The 22,763-nt window shown below is 37.9% G+C and overlaps 1 protein-coding gene across 1 annotated transcript in view; it reads left to right on the top strand.

Moving 5' to 3' along the window:
* Positions 1-22,763, top strand: part of TMEM163 (transmembrane protein 163) — a gene marked incomplete at its 5' end in the record, with an annotated part of 93,049 nt that overhangs the window by 994 nt on the left and 69,292 nt on the right. The window contains one exon of the mRNA XM_082056169.1: positions 4,224-4,343. Coding sequence (XP_081912295.1) covers positions 4,224-4,343 — 120 coding nt within the window. The remainder of the gene's footprint in view (positions 1-4,223; positions 4,344-22,763) is intronic.

The raw sequence follows: 22,763 nt of genomic DNA, 5'->3' as shown, positions 1-22,763 counted from the left end.
GCCTAAATATCTGACTAGGGATGAAAAACTGCCTGCTTCCAAACGGCGTTACTCTTTAATGCGAAGCACACCGATTTCGGGCATCTGTTCCCGGTGTGTGAGTGATCACTCACCGGCTGCCCACAGAGGCAGCTGCCATTTTAACCCTGCCCATTGCCCTGTCCTCCTCAACGCCTCTTCCACACAGTTTGTCTCCATTTTTTATTACATGTACAGGCTTTCTTTACCCTCCCTGTTGAATTTTCTTCCTTTCTGTTTTTGCTTTCAGCATCCCAGAGTCCCTTTTGTATTCTCAGTCTTCATCCCATCCTACACACAACCCCTGTATCCCCTGTTCTTTCTTCAGCTTCACAAATGTCTGTGCTTGCTCGCAAACCATAGACACAAAGTGGAGAAGTAAGGGAGAAGAGCAGTCACCATCTTCCCTGACAGGTTTCAGTCATGTCCGGGCTGGGGACAGCCCTTTTCCAGGGGTTTCCTCACTGTCATCGGCAACAGCAGGGGACAGACATGGTGACTGAGAGCAATTTGAGGCTTTGGTTCTATTTTAAAAAATGGGTATCAGGAATTTTGATTATGGTTCAAATGTGGAAGTGCCCAGTATGACAGAGCTGAAGGTGAAAGGTGGCAATTTTGGTATTAAGGGTAATTTCAAAACGAGAGTGTCTGATGCACCTAACCTTATCTCTAGGAGGGAGATGAGAGTAAAGCTGCTAATTTTATTGCCTTCTCTGCCTTCACATTCTTTCTATGGCCCTTGCAGTAGCTTTCTCTTAGCATTTCCTATAGTTGCTAATTCCATCTACCAGGATAATTCCCAGTCATTGTAGAGGAAAATCTGGTATGCTTTTTGCGGGTTGTCCCTGTTGAAATTGTTACAGTCTGTCCTTCTAGATTGTACTTTTTCTTATGATCCTTTCCAATGAATCATAGCTGGTCCAGTTATAGAGATGATACTTCCATGTTTGCTAAAAATAAAAACTAAACCTAAATTTTGGAACAAGATATTTGCTCTTTAAGAGCTAGATCCAAAATCAGTCATAATTTTGTGGATGGGGTCCTTAAATTAACATCTTAGGGGAACAATTTTTCTATTAGCCCTATCTCTTCCACAAATTCTAACTTGACATTTTAAAATGATCCGTTAGCCAAATAGAAAAGTACTTCTGGTAAGTCAGCATATGGTAAAGAATATCCTAGAATCACTTTGCAAATATGCCAAGCTTGTGTTCTGCAACTGTTAGGCAGGTTTTTTCTCCTGATTTTTTTTTTTTTTTTATGGGAAGAAAATCTGTTAATATATGAAGGTACTGAAAAATAAAGTAAAAATCCAGTGGATTTAACCAGCTCATAATCTTTTCTTTACCTTAAGGATATCTATGTGTTAAATAAATTAATGGCAATAATACTACTCACTATGTTAATTTCAGGGTGAGGAATTTTATCAGTAGGTACTAGCTTTTTTTTTAGCATTGCAGCTCATACTGGAAGATTATCTTTCAGCCTGCTGTGGATGCTTAGAACTTGTTTTCTTATGGTCAGTGGAAAAAATATGGAGGCTTACCTTGTGAATTGTGTTGTTGCGTGTAAATTAATGAACTGTTGTTGCTTCTAAATAATTTCATCCTATGGGCTTGGTGGTCATGTGAATGAGTTTGTATGTTTGTGTGCCTTCCCCTAGGACACTCGTAAGAATAATATGATCTTTCCCAGGGATAAAAATTGTAAATACAGAAAATATATTTGAATTAGTTTAGGAAGGAAGGGATCACATCTCTGACAGCTAGAATATGCCAGCCATTTTGAGAGAGCAAGAGAAAGACATACACACACGGCAGAAGTGGTTCAGTTTTGTAAGGATTGCAGTCTCTGTCATACTGGACACGTGCTTGATGTGTGAATAGTAATCAGCAGTGCTGCACTAGTAGTGGGGCTTATTAATTTCTCAGTTTAATTAGGATATTATTTGATTTGTAAGTATCAACTGTGTATGTTGGACTTCCCAGGTAACAGTGAGCTGTAGCGATGAATCATAGCATGTCTTTAAAGAAAGAAACAGGTGAAGATGTCTGTCATTCTGATCAGTATTTATTTCAGGTGTGGAATACTGAGAATCAAAACTGGCTAAGAAAATGTACTTTATGTTACATTTCAACATGATTTGGGCTGTAATTTAAAATCCTTGGTTTGGGGAGGAGGCATGAGGGGTAAACACATCAAACCTGATATGATGTGTTTTCTCTAAGGTTATATTAGTAGAAATATCTCCTATATTTCAAGATGTGTTATTAAGTTACCTCATATCAGACAGCAGCTAAACTGCTGATCATTATATGTAGTGGCAGAAGATAGGCCAAACGTTGGGAAAAGAAAAAAGTATTTCTTCACACAAATGAAAGTGGGCTATGTGAGAAATATCTGTGCAGTATTATCAGTAAAAGACTCAAACCTTTTAGAGTTGTCATCTAGTAGTTTTCAGGTATTAAACAGACAAAGAACACACATAATAAGAAACACATAGTTTCTATACAGGAACTAGAAGTTTTCTAGCTTTCAAGTTTGCAAATTCTTCCCCATTCAGAAGGAGGGGAATGTGTAACACAAAAGTGAGGTAATATTTTAAATCTTCTAAAAAGACAGTACAAGCATGGTATTCCCACAGTGGCTTTCTGAACTACCAGAAGGAAACTCTCTTTTTTTTTTTTTTTTTAATTGTAATTGAGGTGAAAAAAGCATGGAGTATTTTTCCAAGACAGTGTGAATCCCACCAATTATGCTAGGATTAGAACCAGTAATTTTGACAGACATCAAGTGGCAGAAAAAGGTCTGGTGGCTTGAATTGTGAGCAGCCCTGGATGCCTGCCCCTCTGCTGACACATGGCTGCCCCTGGGGCAGAGATGGCTGATTCACTGCAGAATTGATTCCCAAACCACTGCAGTTTTCAGCCAGTATATTACAGTCAGATGAAAATTAATATCTGTTAACGTTAATAAACTTGGATGAATATGGCGTGGATTTGGGAGTACACTGATAACCAGATCAGGTGTCCCTGCCTTGAAAGTGGCAAGAGCCATCAGAGAGAAAACCGGGGAAGGTAAGGATATCAATAGCTTGGGCTGTTATGTTTTAATCTGCTGCTCAGTCTGCCAGAGCCCCTGTTCTCAACCCTTTGTCTAAGACATTAGATGAGCTACTGAGAGGTTGTGCTATTAAACCAGTGCCCCAGTTCAGTGCATTCAGTGCAGGCAAATCCCTCTGAAAAGTGATCATCACCGGAGAGGGGCCACCCACATTTTCTGGAGTAATTTGTTAAGAAATATAAAAGTCATCAGGAGTTCTCTCCAGTTAAGTACATCTGAGCTGGAACTTGCTGGTGAAAAAGAATGTCGGTTTCAGTTAGATTAATATATTAAACACAAAATAATCTGAATGGGATATACAGAAGGCAAATATGTTAAATTCTGAGTGCATTTCAAAAGTGTCTTAAGACCGGGAGAATGAAAACTGAGGAATGTTGTTATTTTCTTTATTTTTAACCTGAATTCTCTGTGATTTGAGTGGACAAAAGACTTCCACAAATTGAAAGCATCAAAAAAGAAAGCAATCCCATCCCTAGTGTTCAACAGACTTCTGTGCTGGTTGCAGTGGGGACAGAACTGGTTCTTCAGTGAGTTCTAGATGGGGATGTGCTCTTACCTCACATGAAGGACATTATGCTTTAAGAGGTCTTTTCAACAGTGGTAGCTTTGATTCTAAAGCATGCCTGCTTCTGCTTTGATGCTCAATGTGTGCAGTATGTTCCTGTGCATTGGTGGGTTATTTTGCAGAGACTGGTGAGCACACGTGTTTTCTCCAATGTTAATTGTGTCCAAGATCTTGAAGTTCTGAAACAAGTTTTGATCTGAGTATAGGACTGAGCCCTTTCTTGTTTAGATGTACAGGTGCAAAATGTAAGTGATGTGAATTTCCATAACTGCCCTACAGTTGCAGTGCTCTTTTTAAGTGACTGATGTGTGTGAAATCAAAACAACTTGTGTGTGCTCTCCTTGTGTACTCATATGTTTCAGGTGGCTTTATGCACTTAACCTTTATAATGTGAGCAGGATTTGATTCTGTATGTAATATAGAATGTAAATAATGTGATCTAGGTCTGAAGTAACACAGCTGTGTTTTTAAAAGGAGCACTGTATTGTTCATACCCTCTTTGCTTATTGCTTATCAGGTTTACTAGAAAGCAGTACAAGGCTAAAACCTCATGAAGCTCAAAGCTACAGAAAGAAGGCATTGTGGGTTTCCTGGGTCTCCATTATTGTCACACTGGCTCTTGCAGTGGCTGCATTCAGTGAGTATTGGGTATATTTTAAATCTTCACACCTTTTCCTTCTTTTTTTTTCTTTTGGGCTCTCAGAATTTCTCACTTTGTGGAATCTTTCTCATGTTTTTTCTTCACAACTGCTAAAGACATTTAGATTGCTTGTGTCTGCATGGTGCTTATAAATTAGTAAAACTGTTGGTTTTTTTCTGCAGAGGACAGGGTTGTTGAAGGTCAGGGAAAGAAACAGTAGATGTTGATTCCTGTTAGAATTTATACATGTGGAACTGTTCATTTTACAGAATAGTGTAAAATTCATTATGCAGTGGATTGCCTTTAACCAAAGAGGTCAAATATGACAAGTCTTAATCCACCTGGGATTTGTAGTGGGAACGCTGTAATAAAGAATAGTGAATTGTAAGGGAGAAATATATAATTTATTATACCGAAACACAGTGCTAATCTGGAGGAGAACTAAGTTTCTTTTTAAACTAGTATTTTTCTTTACGTTTCAAGACATTTGTGTAGATTACCTTTACACAAATAATTAAAAAAAAACCCCAAACACTTTTATGTGGAGAAAATCAAGTATATTTCTTTCATTTTAAAACAGAAGAAAATGCTACATTGTGTAAATAAATATATATCATCGTTCAATGCAAATTTAAAATACTAGTTTTCTCTCTTGGTCAATTAAGTAATGCTGCATTAATGTAAGGACAAAAAGAAATGTGGAATCTGGAACAAAAGCTTTGCAATAGCACATTCTCTGTTCAAAAGAAGGAAAACCAGAAGTGACTGGATTTACATGTTTATATAAATAAAAGGAAAGCTCTGTCTAGGAGACATCTGAGATGTCTCAAAACATCATCCTTCAGCTTAATAAAGACAGACTTGCTTTTTTTTTGTTTTGAAGCTGCAGCAGCATGTGTTTTATTATTCTAATTTGCAGTGTACAACCTGCTGCTGGAAGTTGGTGTCAGCTCCCAGGAGAGATTATTAGAATCTGACCAAATGGTCTCTGCAAATTCAACATACATTACTCGGAGCGATTTATATAGAAACACAGGTACAATAACCTGATTCAAAAAGAGGAAAGAAGCACTTAAAAGCAGAATCTAACACTGTAAAGAACTTGAATGTTACAAGAAAGCAGGACATCTGGCTTTCCATTTTGTTCTGCTTCATGAAAATGCAATAGTCTGTCTTTGCTACTGAAGCAACATAAAAGTAAGTACTGTGTTATAGAACAATTTTATTACCTATTAACAATACAATTTTAGAGAATAATGAGAAATGGCTTCATTTTATTTTACGTTTTCATTTGTCAGATTTGCAAGATGTAAGTATCAAATGGATAACTGAAATACTCCATTTCTTTTAAAAGGGTCTTTAAATTTTTTTTCTAAGATTAGTAAGGCTACCTGAAAGCTTTTATTTTCCATTTTCACTATTCGTGGCACCCTGGCAGTGTTTAGAAACTCTACAAAAAAGCCCAGCAGAGAAGGTAGTCTCTGCCTGGCTGTACTGTGACTGCATACTCAGCTGGAGTGGATAGGCATTGAACCACTGAAATCAGCTGTTAGTTGACTAGTTGTATGTCTTTGGAATGTATCTTTCCTCATGGTTTGAAGGGGCTAAATTTACGAAGAATAAAAGAGGAAGCAGCACACAAATACATGTTAAATCTGTAGAAACAGACTCTTAATAGACAGTTGACAGTTAACTTACATGTCACAAAAGCATTGCCAGGGCTTTTGATCTGCTTAGTATTAAAACTTTTTAGTCTTTGAAGAAAATATTTTTTTCTGGAATCACTTTGCTTCCCCACACAGTTTCAGCAGTTCTGCTCAGTTTATCATCTCACCTTGGCTTCTCTATTCCTTTGTGCTGTCCTTTTGATGGGTTCTTCTAGCCAATCCATAAGTTGGGAGACATGCTAGGTGAGCAGGGTTTGCTACCTGCTTCATATAAATGACTAGTTGTCACTTTGGGGTGTCTGACACTGCCAGTTCTTTGCGAACACCTGCTATTTAAAGCATCCATTCTTGTTTTGCCTCTTGTCTGTAGTGGTAAAATGTTAGCAATGCAACCCTGATGTTCCATTTCAGTGAAAAATGGGGCCTTGCTATGCTAACTGTCAGGCTACACTGACTGTGTTCTCACTAATCTTTCTGATTCCCTGTACATTTTCCTATAAATTTCTGTTTTATCCTCTTGTATGCTTCAAAATACTTTCTTGCAAGTGTATCTTATGGTGCTGCTTTTGCAACAGCACACGATATAGTGAGGATATTAGACCAAGGAACTGACATTGCTTTATAACTGTAGTTAGAGAAATGGAGGACATGGAGGGTAAGAAAAAATACTAAGGGAAGTGATAACTGTGTGGAGAGTGGGGAAGTGATTCAGGAGCATCTTTTTTATGGTCTGCCCCCTTCCTTGGGTGTTGCAGCTTGATCACTGTCCTTCCTCTCAAGACTAGTCTGTTTGCTTCCAAAGTTATATTTTTCCCGCATTAGAGTGAGTTGGAATGGGTTATCTTGACTGGTATGAGATATTTTCTTTTGGTGGGATTATACTGATCTTTCATTCACTAATATTGAGAAGCAGGACTTACACAGACTGTAGAATCAGCTGTTTTCCTTAGCTGAAAGAACAGATCTCTTCGTGTCAGGTATTTAATATACCAAATTTTACCACAGAAATGTTATATTTCTAAAAGACCATTTGAGAGATTTGGCTACTGTCTCTAAGTACAGCTCCTGTGATCTGCGGCAATGGTTGTGTTCCCATTGGCTTTGGATGCTGTTGAAGGTGTTACTTTCCAGAATATATTTGGCCAACGCTTCAGTAAAATCTTTATAGACGTAAATCTGTAAGATCCTTAGGGTCAATGGAGCGCTATAGTATTGTCTTTAATGACCGAAAGTTAGGCTCGCTTAGAATTGGTTATGCATATTCTGACATTTGTGGTTTTGTGCAATACTTTTATGGTGGGATACTGAGCAATGCCTGAGAAATAAGTTTCACTTTTCATTTTGATGCTGCCTCAAATATGTATGCTTGTAGAATTCTTATAAGGAGTGGATTTCCATTTTTATAAATACGTAGTCATAAACTGAGACTGGGCATGATAAAAATTACTAACATGAACATTAATTTATTCCTCAGCACCCCAAGTAAGTACTGAAATAATAATTTCAATATAACTACTTGTTTCTGTTTTACAACAATACAAGAAAAGAATGATAGCATAAGATGTATGTAGTTTTTTTGCAACATATATGTGTAGTATAAGGCTCCAGTCTAAATAAGTTCATAATAACAACTATAACTTCTCCTTTCTGTAGCTGTAGTACTGTAGGTTCATACTGAGCCTAGTTTCAGAATCGTAACAGAGGATGAGGGACTATTACGGTGGAATAGAACTACAGTGTTTTGAAACCCATTGCTCTTAGTTTTGTGATATTTATGTTGCTAAAACATAACTTTGAAAACATGCAAATACAGCTTTTGTCGTTACAATTTCTGCTCAAGCAGCTAATGTCTGATAATACTGTCAAAGCAGAAAACAAAGTCTCATTCTAGCTGGTGTTTCTTGTCCTGTGTAGACTTGTGATTCACAGAATGTAGTTTGTTCATTCATCTTGCTGATTTGATTAGCTACAATTGCTTCACAGTGAATGGAGTAGTCATATCAATATATCAAAACAATGTATAGGCCAAATTCTGCACTAAAAGCTCTCTTTGTAGTCAGGGGTTGATTTAGAATGTATGCCTTTGTAACTGTAGGCTTTGTAAAGGGCTTTCATGAGGCAGCTGTCGAGATGGAACTTGCAGCCAGCATGTCCCAATGTGGCCAGGGTGTGCCTGAATAGGCCCTGCGTGTGAGTGGTTAATGGGAAGAGTTGGTGCTGGGCTATTTGCAAAATGCTGGGGAAACAGCAGGCAGGTTGTGAAATCTGTCCTCAGGGTTGCTTTAGAGATCACTCAGACATATTTATGGGTTTAGCTTTATAGAAATACCTGAAAACTTGAATGCAACTAATAGGTCCATGATTTGATGTCCTATCCTGGTGTTTAGTCCGGTGTAGTAAATATGCACTGGCTTTTTTGAGAAGGTGAATTTTATTCACTGCAAGAAAGACACTGAAGTGCTGGAGCACATCCAAAGAAGAACAATGAAGCTGGTGAGGGGCCTGGAGCACAAGTCTGATGAGGAGCAGTTGAGGGAACTGGGGCTGTTCAGCCTGGACAAAAGGAGGCTGAGGGGAGACCTTACCACTGTCTATAACTGCCTGAAAGGAGGTGGTGGCATGGAGGGTGTTGGTCTCTTCTCCGAAGTAGTTAAGTGGTAGGACAAGAGGAAATGGCTGCAAGTTGAACCAGGGGAGGTTCAGATTGGGTAGTAGGAGAAAATTCTTCACAGAAGGGGTTGTCAGGCATTAGAACAGGCTGTGGTGGAGTCACCATCCCTGGAGGGGTTTAAAAGATGCATAGAGTGGCACTTAGGGATATGGTTTAGAGGTGGTTTTGGCAGTGTTAGGTTAGTGCTTGGACCTAATGATCTTAAAAGGTCTTTTCCAACCAACATGATTCTATTAATCTATATAGTATATCAAATGAAAACTTGGTAGACACAATTCTGTAAGTGGGAGTATTTTATAGGATTAGCTATTGGTTCATGGTCAAGATATTAGAAAGAAATACAAAGAAACTGATTTTCTGATTTTATATACAAAATCATTTGTGTTTCAAAATTAATTACTGAAAAATAATTTATTAAAGTGATGTTCCACTTACTGGAGTTTTGTTTGAAATGCATGGTCCATACGCTCAGAAATGTCACGGTAGAGCTTGCTTTCAGTAAAAGCTTCATCCCAGTTCAGACTTTCTAACAGGAAGATTTAAATGCCAACAAGCCTTAGATAGTGTGGATCCAGGTGCACTTTCTTCATTGGAATGACTAAATTGAGCCATGAAATCTCATTTTGATTAGCTGTAGGACATGACTGCTGATCCTCCTCCCCTATTATGCTACTCTGGTGCACTGCAAATGGAGTTACATGCGACAAACATTGAGCAATTGAAAGTGTTATCCTCTGGATGCTCAGATGTGGATGTATTGATGTAATCTGTCACTCCTTATCTCAGGCATACTACTTGGACAACTGAGTTGGGGAGTGACTATATTAATTCATTGATGAATATATCATTTTCTCAGTGACCCATTCCTATTCTTGCTTGAAAAATTAAATATATGTGGGCTTTCCCTTATGTTTGCACAATACTTAGTATACCCTGGGCACAGCTGTGAATAATAATAATACTAATAAAGAACATAAGTGAAAGCTCATGGTTCTGAGGCCCTTTAGTTTGGATATCCAATTCAGCATTCTTTAAAGGTCACTGAATTTCAGACAAATGATGGGCATTCAGAACTCTGACCTGTTTGAGAGTGTCTCAGCTGGGTAGCTAAACAGAATTCTCCAGGATCACTGACCACATAAAAAGCCTTGGTCTTGTTTTCTCTTCCAGGAGCTATACAGAATTGCATTTCTCACTCCTAAAGACCTGAGGGATTTTCTCTGTCTGTCTGTCTGTCTATCTATCTATCTGTCTTTTCGCCTCAGTGGAGCACATTACATTTCTTCAGAGAGTTACATTTCAATTCACAATACCATGCAGACCTTTAAAACCAAGTGGAGGCTAAATACAGAATAGAACTGATGGGTGATAGGATGCAGATCCCACATTTTGCATGTTTCTCAGGGCACTTCGTTACATCAGTTACAAAAAGACAGATGCTTCAGGGCTGTAGTCTCACAGAAGGGTTAATGAAATATAGAACTTAAATCCCCAAGGTAGTGTTCTGATGTTGGTGACACTTGTGCAACCCTATCGTCCTCGTTATAGCTGCATCAATACAGTCAAAAACAGTTTGGTCCTAAACATGTTATACGTAAGATCTAAAGGACAAAAATATCCATTGCCTGTGCAGCACTGGCAAATATAGCCTTTTGTATAGGTCAGTCTGTACTTACAACAGCAAAATGCAATTTTCATTCACTGAAAATGAAATGAGAGGCCAGTAAGGGCATGGTTTTTTTTAGGCATACAAAAGTCTAAGTGACTTTCTTGGGAGGAGAAAATAGCATATGGATGTCAAGTTCAAGACTGATAGCTGTTGAACAGAAGTATAGGTCTAAAATCTGCAATTCTTCACACATCATGAAATCTTTTCCTTAGTTGGCAGGCAAAATGATGATAGAAGTCTGAAATCTGGAACAGGCTATATAATGATCTCTGTCTATGTATTTGAACAGTAAACAATTTAAAAAATTGTTGCTGTGTTGGAGTTTATGTTTAAATGCTAACCTTTAAAACGTATGAGCCTGTTGTATTTTTGCATTAGAAAATGGCAGTTTAATTATTCTTTGTGCTAAGTACCAATTCCTTCCTCGTGAGAGATCATCCCAAAGGATTCTGAAATTAAAACAGGATGCTGATATTGAGGGAATACTAGCACTATAACAGCATTTCATGAAGAATGAGGAACACACAAGTATGTTAAGTCTAGGCTATTTAGTGTAAAAATCATAACCACGATTCTTTCCCATTTTTTGGTTTTTGTTTCTTTCTGGGATTGTTGTTTCTTTTGTATAAAAATCTGAAAGAAGTCTGTGCATTATCTAGACTAGTAAGAACAGTAACATCCTTTAAATGAGTTAACATCCATATTACATAATTTATACCATGTGAGATAAATATAATATACATGTTATAATATATATTATATTTATTTTATAGCAGGAGATTTTAGACACTTAAAATTGGTCTTCAGTTTTGCCATCAGATTTCTGCTGGGATTCCATTAAAGGCAACTTTGTGTTCGTTGATTCAGAGGTTCCAACTATGAAAAAACAGGTGTGTAGCAAGGCACAATATACAAATTAACTAGGCAGTGTTAAGTAATTTGGCTGGTGTCATGGATCCTACTAGTATGCCTGAGAGAATTATACTGTGCCATAAGAGGTAGATGTAGGTAGAAGGTGAATTTTGCAAATGGGAATAGAAGAAATGAACGTTAGATGGGGAGGGTTTGGGCATGCTGCTTGGCAATAATGGGGTGATGTGGGAATGATGTGCCCAACAGCCATCCCTAGCATGTAGTGGATGAAAAATGTCTGTCTTGGTTAGAAGTAGACAAAAATAGTTAGAAAAGGATGGAATATTACGTTTATTGCGTGTGATTAGTATTAACTGTTGTCTGTAAAAAACTATTCGATTTTTCTGTATAAAATTGAATTAAAACTATTCTCTAGTACAAGTTTCAGCTGCTGCTTTTGCTTTATTTGGTATATCACATAGATAAGTGGTTGTACATCTGCCCTTTAAAGGAACATCACTGCAGTCTTAAAAGTCAAATGTATTTCCAATCGATCGCTATAGTATCGGTTCTACAGAGAGGTACCTCAGCTGTTGCAGGCTTATCTCTTGTGCAAAGGCACGAACATGTTAACAGATTTCTTTATGAAAGCCTGATATACCAGTAGAATTTGATTTTCATAGATTATCAGATATTTCCTATGCTCTGCAAATTTAAAAATGCGCTTCTTTGCTTATTGGCAAAGATGAACTTGTAATTCTTTGTATCTGGAGCTGAAAACCAAGATTAATGGAAGAAAATGTTTAATATTCATTGTACAGTATCACTTTATTGTTTGAAATTTGTGAGGTTGTAAAGCACTACTGAGTTAAAACAAGCTTCTCAGGCAGCAATGAAAGTGATGAAAATCAGAACAGAGCTTTCTTTTCCTTATGTGTTCTTCACTTCTGCCAGAAATTTTTAAATATTAATGTAATTTTTAACTTAGTAGATAACAAAATGTAAACACTACAATGTAAACTTGGACCTGACTTAATTTTTTTAATAACATTTACAGTTTTTGCTTTACTGGGGAGGTTGATAGCGCTTGGTGTTTACTTCTTGGCACTTATTCTCTGTGATTTTTCAGTAGCAGTGTTTGAGTTCCTCTCGCTGAAAGTCGAAGCTTATTAGATTTTAATCCTCCTTCAGTACAGAATTTTATTTGCAGATGACTCATCATGTTTTGGTATGCCTGCACTGTAGGAGGACTTAATAACAGTAAAATAATCACGTAAATAATACCTGCTTCTTTACAATGCAATATAGCTCCCAGCAGACCCATACCATGTTGCAGCAGAACGTCCTGTGGGTTGTGCTGTCCTGTGCCAGCTCTGGTGAAGCAATGGGAGCGCTGGGTGAGAAATGGGAGCGTCTGAGGGGCTGTGGTTTTGTATAGACTGGTGGTGGAGAAAATTTGTTATAACAGGAGGTGATGTTGTTGAACGCAAGATAACTTTTAAAGACACTTTCATTTGCAAACCAGCCTTCTCCAGAAAATCCATAAAGAGCTTCTGAGTATCTCTTCTGACTTTCGTGTATAACCTGTTACCATTCATTTTTCTCTGGATGTGCAGAAAAGGGGACAGATAAGCTCAGCTTCAGAGTTAGAAGCAGCAGATTAGTCAGTGCTTAGTCAAAGAAGAGTGACCAGAAATAGCCAGCTGGTATTTTTGCTAGACAGAAAAACTGCAGAGGAAGGGGGATAGTCTGACAAATAGCATAAAAATAGTTAGACAGGAGGCATCTGCCTTCCAGGAACTGCTGCAGAGTACTTGCACCACAAACTCTGCCTTTCTGGAGAGATCTCTGGGCCATTTTCATGCTAGGTGCAATTCTGAGAACATGAGTAAGACCTACTGCAGAACAGGATCCTCAGCTGAATTCTAAACGAAGATTTCTCATCAGATATGAAGGCTGTTTATCTTCTGCTATTAGAGATTACGCATCAAAGAACCATTAAGTATAATGTATCTTTTCAATATATCAAGGTGGAGAAAATATACCTCTAAGTGCATGGTCCTCAGATCACGTTTTTTAAAGAAACATTTCAATGGCCAAATAATGACAGTATTTCCCCAGGCTCCGAAAAGAAAAATCCCAAATTTTAGAGGAAAGATTTATTATTGTTCAGTGGGAGATTTAATAGAATGGAAATGCAGCCTGCAGTGTCAGCTAGGATGTGTAGCTGGGGAAAAGTAGCTCCATGCATTCCCATTCTGGTGGACATGATAGACAACTGATATGCAGGTGGAAGGTATTCTTGAAATGCTGAAGTCCAAATCAGAAATTTCCTTAGAAATAGCATTTTGTTGGAATGACATAACTTACTTTACCTGGATCAAAATAATGATTTGTGATCCTTGATGACAAGAACGCTCTTTCAAAGCAACAAGTGAGTTCAGATATTTAATAACAGATTTGTGATGTTTGGAACAGTTAGATTCACGTTTAGTGTGAATTGAGTTAATCCTAGGAAAACATTTGTAACAGTTCCATGGAAAACATAGGGCAGAGCCAAGTAACCAGCATCAGACCTGGCTAGCACTGTGGAAGCTAGTGACAAAACTGATTGTAATTGCAGTGGTGGCAAATCACTCCCCAACTACATGGCTAAGGAGTTACGAGTAAGAAAAATTAAGACAGCCTGTACCAGCAGTGTTTTATGTTGATGGATGTGTATGTAAGTGCATGCTGCTGAGGATACAGAAGGGCAGATGAAAGGCATCTGTCTCAGCTTGTTTTTTCGTAAGAGACTGAATGAGGGCTATATGTGTGCCTGCAGAATTATTCGCTACCTCTTGGCTTGGTAGACATGACTATTCTCTGACATGCTGCTGCAGCTAACATATATTGGACTATAATGTCTAACTATGTGGAACTAATGGTACCCAAAAGAGCCAATTCATTTGCTTATCTTTGTGGCACATGAGAAACTGATAGTAAACCGTGTCTGCTTTTTATTGAGCATGACTTGATTTTTCTGTGTGTAATTAGCTGTGACAAGAAAAGGAGAGCTTCTTTAAGAGTTCTCTCTAGTCATGAAAAAATAGGTCAGCAAATTAATTTGTACTGATTGTTAGTTAAGGAGGTAAAATTCATAGTTACGTGTCTTTTACTATATGACTTCTGATTGTGGGAAACCCGTAGTTATTGCTTGTGCATGTTGAAAAACAAGAAAAAAATTTGATGTTGAGATGTGGGCAGCAAAATGATGCATTTTGTTATTTTGAGCCCTGGTGAACACTCGAGCAAATCCAACTTGAAGGGAGATTTCCTGTTACTCTCCCACTAAGAGCTACTCATTGGGTTACTGTGTGTACATTTCCCTGCTGAGAAGCATCTGATGGATGGAAACAAGACTTAGATTTAAGAGATAATGGCAAGTAATGTTTAGTGGAATCTTTAGGCTTGAAATATCCTACATACACTTAAAGTAGTTTATAGGGACAGATCTTTAGTGGGAGTATGTAGATTTGTTGACTTCCATGTGGTTATTTCAATTTGAAACAGATAAGCACCTGACCTTAGAGCTTATGGCAAAGGATAGGATGGACTTACACTAGATGAGGTGTTTTCAGGCATATTTCCTTTTAGCATTTTCTTGTGGTGTGTGTGGGGTTTTTTTGTTGCTGTTTATTTGTGGGTTTTTTTTCACACTAACTCTTGTTTTGTGCTTCATTTTTGTGACATAATATTTGCTGAAGGCAGCCTGTTTAAACTTTCACAAGTGTTTTTAAGTGCTGAGAAAAAAAAATGTATTAATGCTAACTCAGATCCTGCTGGGTTCACAGAGACTGGGCCAAGAATTTGCTCCAGGGACTGTTCTAATCCTGGGTGTAGCCTTGGGAAAATTATTTTACTGCTGTAAGCTGCTTCTCCATCTGTACACATCAGTTTTTGATACATGAAAAAGTAACTGAATTTTCTGCCAAAAAAATGGAGTGTTTTGCTGTGTAGTAGTTGACACGTTTATGTGTATCCTAAGTCTTCCCTAGTCACAACATGCTCTGAATTTTGTGTATGCAGTTCTAGGCAGGTATTGCAGGCTGCAAATCAGTTCTAGACCTGCTGATTTGTGGGATAATTTCCATGGTTTGCTGTGATTTATCTTGTGAAGGCTCTTTCGTAAATAAAATAATTTTTAGTGCTGTAATGCTTGTGATTTGAACGTGTTTAGATGTATTTGACTTCTTGTTGCCGGGGCGGTGGTAATTTTGCCGTTGAGTGATATGTTTTGGGTGGCTGGGTTTTGAAGAATGTGGTGGTGTTATTCTTGTTTGTATTTTGGTGATGCAGTTAGCCTGCTTGCTGCTGACCTGGAACAGAGTAAAGGCTGTGCTAGACTACTGAAAGTAAGAAGACAGGATTGTGCAGTTGCGTATGGTGGTGGGTGTTGATGGAATAGCTTTGCATTGTGCGCCTCGAGGTTCATGAAGTGAAGTACTTGGGGCCTTTGACCTTTTTCTGGTGTGGTGTTGTGGTTTTTATTCCTCCTCCCTTTCATACATGGAAGAGGAAGGTAAATGCTATAAACATTTGCTTTTCCGTGCTGGGAAACATGTATCTGACCATTTTCATTGGTTGGATAGATGTTGGAAATAACTTTTTACAACTTAAAACTAGTGTTAATTGAATACCATTGAGAAATAGAAGATGGGAGAATACTAGGAAATAACCTTCCTTGAATCCTAAGTGCATGAAGGTTTTGAGATCAAGGAAGAGATCCTTATGGAAGATGGCAGTTTAAAAAAAATTAAAGTGTATTTGAGTAGCAAGTAAGATGGTTTTAACCATTAACAGTTGTCAGGAACACATTATTGAGGCCTTGACTTTCAAGAAATAACCGGTTTTCTGTAGCTGTATGTTTGACCCAATGTTCAATGTAACTTTTCATGTCAGCACAAGTCTGATGTTATTTTTTGCAGGGCTGTGCTAGGTTTGTTGCACATACTTTTAACTGTTTTTTTTGGAAAACTGAGCCAGAGGTGTTGAAATTTTTTGTAATAAAGCTCAGCACTCCACAGTTCAAATAAGGTTTGAAAGGTGCATCAAAAGTGCAGTTGGATTCCATGAGGTCATGAGGTTACCAAATGTGTTTTGTTCTTTTATTCTACTTTTTTTTTCTCCTTCCTAGGAGTTGAACAGGCATTTAGGGTTTGGCTGGCTCAGGTGTGGCCTTCTAAAACTAGATAAGTTATGTCTTTCACAGAATATATACAGGTTGGTCACTCCATTTACCACTCTGTAAGAATCTGCTGATAATTTGTAACTGAGCTGTGAATATTTTTCAGGTCATGACACAGGGAAGTGAGATGGGAGTCTAATGGGTCAGAGTAGCTACAGCATGTATGTCCCCGAAGATTGCTATGGTGTTGGAGGATGTGTCTCTAATCCTGAAAAATTAAGCAAGGATCCATTTATGAATGCTAAGCAAGTCTACCAAAATGAGCATTAATTCTGACAACCAGAATGGTGTCCCCGATGTTTTTCTTAGGTGGCTGAAAGTTTGTATTCACCTATATTAGAATGGGGAAGACAGTCTTGCCGTGTCGATTTACAACCATAATAAACTTTCTGCATATGTAGTTTAACTTTATATCTCCTGCTGGTATTCTTAGAGTTCGCTGTGTAGTAAATGCTGTTTTGCAGTGACTGTTAGGCACACTGCAGTTTAGTGGGGTTGGTGATTTGTTGCTCTTGCTATGTACTATATGCAGTTTCTGCATAGACTTCCTGCTGCAATGCAGTTTTCTGCTGAGCAGAAAAAAACCTTGTTAAATTTTGCTCTTACAAAAAGCAAGCCAGAATAATACACAGCTTCTGTAATACAGGAAAAAACATTTGCTAAATATGATACTGATTTAAAACAAAACAAAAAAAGCACCAGAAATTAAGACAGACTGTGCTTATCACTGATGGCATCAATTTTTCACGATCAAATGCTCATCACTTATTGAGTGCACAAGGTACATGATTCTGTGATGATGCATTCTGTTATACTTGTTGTTTCAATGCATGGCATGGGGAAAAACTTCAGGTAGATGATTTGAGGAAGACCTACAGAAGAATTGTTGTATTGCCTAATCTTTGCAGCTGTTGCAGCCTCACATGGCATAGTCAGCATTTGAGGGTATGGATGGGAATTGGGCAAGACACAAAGAGAAGTTCTTAGGGATGGAAGATTACATGCTAACACTGAATCCGCTGGATCTGTTGGTTAGTCCTGAGAAGGTTTTGATGTCTTGTGTTGTGGTCATCAAGTCTTTGAAACAGACTTTGTTTACAGGGCTGCTTTCAGTCCCAGTGTCCTCACTGTTCTCCTGTACACTGGCAATGCTGGGTGTCCATGGAATGAGGAAAAGCCAAAGGCTCATCTAATCATCATACGAGCAGGTGACTTGAGTGATTTTAAAGATGGGAGCTTTTTGTTTTTTTGTGTATTCTTGATTTTACTGTTATATTGTATAGAGGTGAGCACATTCAGCCTTTCTTTTAATGACAGTCTTAAATATGTAGGTTGGCCTGAGGATTTCCATGACTTTCACATAGTTGAAGCAAGCAGACATGCTTCCAGTTGGGAAGCAGGGATGGAATCCGGTGATGTCAATGCTAAATACAGGTGGAAACTGACTCGTCAGTGGATCATCCAGGGTAAAACCCACGTCAAACGTGGCAGCAACCCACTTGATAAACAGGGAGGTGATAATCAGTAATCCTGTCCTGCATAGTAGAGGGCACATGGGAAAACAAATTGCACAACTGAGTTGCAAAGAAGCTGCAGAAATAATATATTGGTTTGGAATCTAATATGAATGTATGAACATAAGCAATGCAGATACTGTCATTTAAAGCCAGAGTACAAACTATGTGGTGTCTTGCTAAGTGCTGTGAAATAAGGAGCTACATTGCGTGGATGCGCTCTTTCTAAAAATGCATTCTCAGTTTCAGATGAAGTAAAATCTCAAGAGACTTGGGGCAGCTATGGGACAAGGGTTATAAAACCTGGCTTGTACTCTTCCGCACTACAGGCAATTCCCTTGCTGATTGGCACAGTGAGCAAGGTTGTTTATGGCAGATAATGATACAAAACTGATTTAATTCAGAAGGACAGTGTCCCAGACTGTCAGTTTTTGAAACACTCAGAAATCTTTGGAGAAAAGGCACTTTTGAAGGTAAAGAATGGCTTTTGCTGATGCTTGCTGTGTTCAGCTGTTCAGCTTTTTTTTTTTTTTTTCAGAAATTCTCATGCAAGTATAAATAGGTTATTCATCAAAAGCAGAGGACACATGAGGACCTGACCTTTGGTTGTAATGAATCTATTTAACTATAATCCAAGTGATACATTTCACAGTTAACTGTAGTTTAATAAGTGGTAGTGCTATGTGTGCTTTACAGGCAGTTTTGCAGGTACACAGCAGTTCTATTGCAAAAAAGCAGCAGATTTGGTCTTCAGTTTGAATGTGTCCATCTCTGGGCTCCAATTAGGAATGAATACAGATGACGTACTTTGCCTTTCCTCGTGGCCTGGGCCTCACGTTTGCAGTGAGCTGGAACTGCAAAAAGCATTAGTTACTATATGGTGCAAGAACCCCTTTTAGACCTAAACATTTACCATCTGTTTTCTGCATTCTAACTTTCTGTATGTTTATACAATGATTTCACTAGCAGGTTAGGTATGATGCAGGGAATTTGTCCCATTAATGATCATGTGTAGCTCTTCTACTCACAGTAATGTATCTGTCCTGATTTCATTTGCATAACTTTGATCAGAATAAATTTTTACGTTCATGTGCTACAATATATGTCTTGTGGTGCAGAAAAAATAAGATAAGTCAACATCCTGGGCCAGCAGAAGATGTTGATAAAGAAGTTCTGTTTGGGAGATACTTGGTATTCATTATCTTCACTGAAACCAAAAGAAATCCTGTGACATAGGGTGAGATCAATAGCTGTGAAGACTTGACTTTGCAAAAGAGTACACAAAACACAAAGAATAAAAATATATAAAAGAGATAGTTAGGTTATGTTCTCCAATTCAGTGTTCCATAGGTGCCACAAAATAAAATCAAACAAATAAGCATGGAGGGTAAACCGAGCACTATGCCCTAAGCATTGTGGCTGTTTGGAAACAGTGGACTAATGAACGTAAGAATCAGTCTACTTCGAAGAAAGACAATACCGTTATGAAGGTACTTGCAGTGAACTCTTGTTCATCCTTTAGAGGTGGGATTTTCACTGAAGCAATCAAGCTCTGTGAATCTTGCTGCTGTGGTTTAAAAATTTATCACCAAACTGTCCTCGAATGTCTCCTCTGTCCCTTTGCCTCTAGGTGCTGTCCCTACAATGGAGTTAACAGGACAGAGTGTATACATTTACTACCCGTGCTTCATTTACTACATCCTAAAATCCAGATTTTTTTAAATGCAGGTAAATTGTTTTAGCTCAGTCAAAAAATAGGCTCTAGAAAATCTGAATTCACTTTCTAGTTCTGATACTGGTAGAATTTTCCTGTCACCACATTGCACTTGGGTTTTGAGGGCTGCACTCAGTTTGGGTCATTCTAATTTAAGATGAAGAATCAGAAATTAAACAGAAATTAGGACTTTAAATGACTGATGTAATTGTTCCTTTTGTTTTGATTTGGATTAGTCACATTGTATTCATAAGCCTTAGTAAGAACATGGTCTTAGGCTTTGAGATTCTCAGGAAATAATATGTTTTTCCACGTGTTGGTATAGTGTAGAATATCTTCTAGAATTCCACCATTTCATTTGCATTTTCATTTGCAAAGATAGTTACAGAAATTATAGAAATAAAGGAGAAGGTACCCAGAATCTTGAAGAAGCTTTTAATGTAGTTGCGTATGGTTTTGTTGAATTTCCTCCACTTGGCTTCATCTATTAAAAAAAAGAAACCACAAAAAACGTAATACAGAATTCTAATACTGTCTTTTTAGATCATCTTCAGTCCTCCTTCTGAGGTTGGGTGGAATGGGGTCAAAACTTCATGCTGCCATGTCTCCCATAAGTCTAACACTGTAGCATGGAAGGCAGGGATGAGAACCCTGGCCCCAGTGAAGCTTTTATAGGGTTTTTCCTCTTTTTTCAATAGGTCCAGAATGTCACTTGCCAACAGTATTAAGAATTGCAAGGAGTATTTGTTTTCCCCCATTAAAAACATTCCAGTTGGCCTGTAATGTTTTTGGAATGTTTTCTGCCTTTGGTTGTTATGATGAAATCTGTAACTTGAATACAATTTGCTGTTCATGAATAAATCGTTAATCTTGTTTTGTTCAGATTCAGTGGTGGTATTCAACTCAAAGCTGAAGAACAAAACCTAAGCCTTCATGTCCCACAATTATATTTAACAGTGCTTTATGTCTCTCTTGCTTCATCTATTCCCATTCTTATTTTAGGAGAAATCTAATGGCTCCTTGAAAAAGTGCTATTTTTTTTGCTCTTTGCTCTCTGGAAGGACAAAAGGTTTGAGCAAAGGATTGTTCCATAGTACAGGAGCAACTGTGTTGCATTATAGTGTCTGGAAGCAAGGATTTAAAAAAACCTGAAAAAACAAATTCAGACTCAGAAATTTTAGTGAATTCCTGTGGTTTATAATAGGCTGTGATCTTACAGAATGTCTAAGCATTGAATTTATATTATTTTTTATGGAAGTGCTAATGATACAGAGTGGAATGCTGCCTTCGAGGCAACGGCAACTGATGAGCAAATGATGAGAAAAACACTCTTTGATTTCAGGAGCTAGGATTTTCAAGTGCAATTGCAGGTCCATTTTGAAAGGCTTATAATCACTGAGAGCCAGAGAAGGAGCAATAGCCACTGTTGAAAATGTAGCTATTCACTTTTAATTTTATTTACACAGAGAATAGTAAAAACAGGCCCTTTTTATTTTTTTGTACATTGTAAGACTGACTTATGTATAGAAAGAAGCATCATGTTTCAGTTCTAAGTTGTAAGCTGGTGTGCTCTGCTTTCTAGGCCAGGTTTTTACACCCTCTGTTGCCTTTTTCCAGTAGCAGATGGAAATAATAATGTTTTATTTCTGTTTCAAAAAAAGAATGACTTACTAAACCCCGTTAGCACTGTCCAGTAAGAAGAAGCTTCAGGGGGAGAAGGATTCGTTGCTGTACAGCTCATTTTATCTTTGCTCCTGCCCCCATTGCTACAGCAAATTAGACTTAAGGCAAGTTGCCATTAAAATAGTGTAAGGTGTTGTGGGTCAGTGCACGTAAAATGCTGAAAGATGAGGACAGCTGGAGTTACTGTTCAGATGACAACTCAGAAATGTTGGTTTCCTCTGAGAACTGGGGGGCTGTGCTGAGAATTGAGCTGGTGTCCTGTTTTGCTGTGTATGCCTTAGTGGGTTGCACACAACTTTATCTATCGCTTAAGATAAGTTTATTTTCCTGAAAAATGAAAGTTAAGACTGGTATTTTCAAAGGTGTCTGCATCCTGGAAAAGGCATGCCATTCTGGAATTCAACTTATTTTTATTAATCTAGTCATATTATTCTGATTAAAAACATGAGGTCTGTTTGTTTTCAGTATTTGTTAATAAATTTCAAAGATTTAACTATTGGTTTGCAGTAGTAGAAAATCTGACACGATATAGACATTTCACATTAGTATTCCACAAGAAAGTAGTTATTTCAGAGTACAAAATCTTTATGTGACTTTAAAGATACACCTGCTTTGATTGTAGCATTTACTTGTACACAGTTTTATTTACACTATTTAGGAGTATATTGGACATATTATTTATGCTGCCCAGATCCATTTACATGGACTGTTTGAAAATCTAAGCCTACTAAGCCTAAAAATTCTGCTGGATGCTGTTTCCAGTGGCCAACAGCAATACAGAAGTGTGGCAGGCCTGATTTTTCTCCTTGCCCCATACAGAGACAAACTTTTGTCTGCTTGATACATGGAAAGACAACAGTGTTTGATCACTGACAGTTATTAATTCTCTCAATTTTTCATTCACTCTCTTACTGGCAAGAGCTACTGTACTCTGCTATTTTATTTCACGTAGGCTATGATCCTGAATCACACTGAAAAACCCATGTACAGTGTCTGCCTTTAGTGCCATGCCCACTTCCACAGATATTGGTGAAGGATCCAGAACGTCGTGTTACTTTTCTGTTTTGTGGAATGATGATTAAAGCTGAGCTGGTTTAGAAAATAACCTAGTGATTCATAACGCTGCACATAGCGTATGTTGAATTTTGAGATGAGTAAAAATAGCAGGGGTAGCTGCTTTGAACAACTGTCAAGCTTGTGAATCCAAAATTAATTGACAGTTTCTTTTCTTTCTCCCTGACTTGCTTAGGTTATTGAAAGGCAGAATTTAGCTTTAAGGGATGGTGTGAAAGCAGCAGGACCTGGACACATGAATTCTTTATGCATTTCCACTCTTATCTATTGGATGAAACCCTTTTTCAAATCAGAAAAGTTTCTTAGCTTTTATTTTTTATTTAATGGAAAGATAGATGGTCTATGT

This window comes from Streptopelia decaocto (genome assembly GCF_964273445.1).
Source record: "Streptopelia decaocto genome assembly, chromosome: 6".
NCBI lineage: Eukaryota > Metazoa > Chordata > Aves > Columbiformes > Columbidae > Streptopelia > Streptopelia decaocto.
Note: the sequence above shows the minus strand (reverse complement) of the source record. Positions and strands in the feature narration are given on the sequence as shown.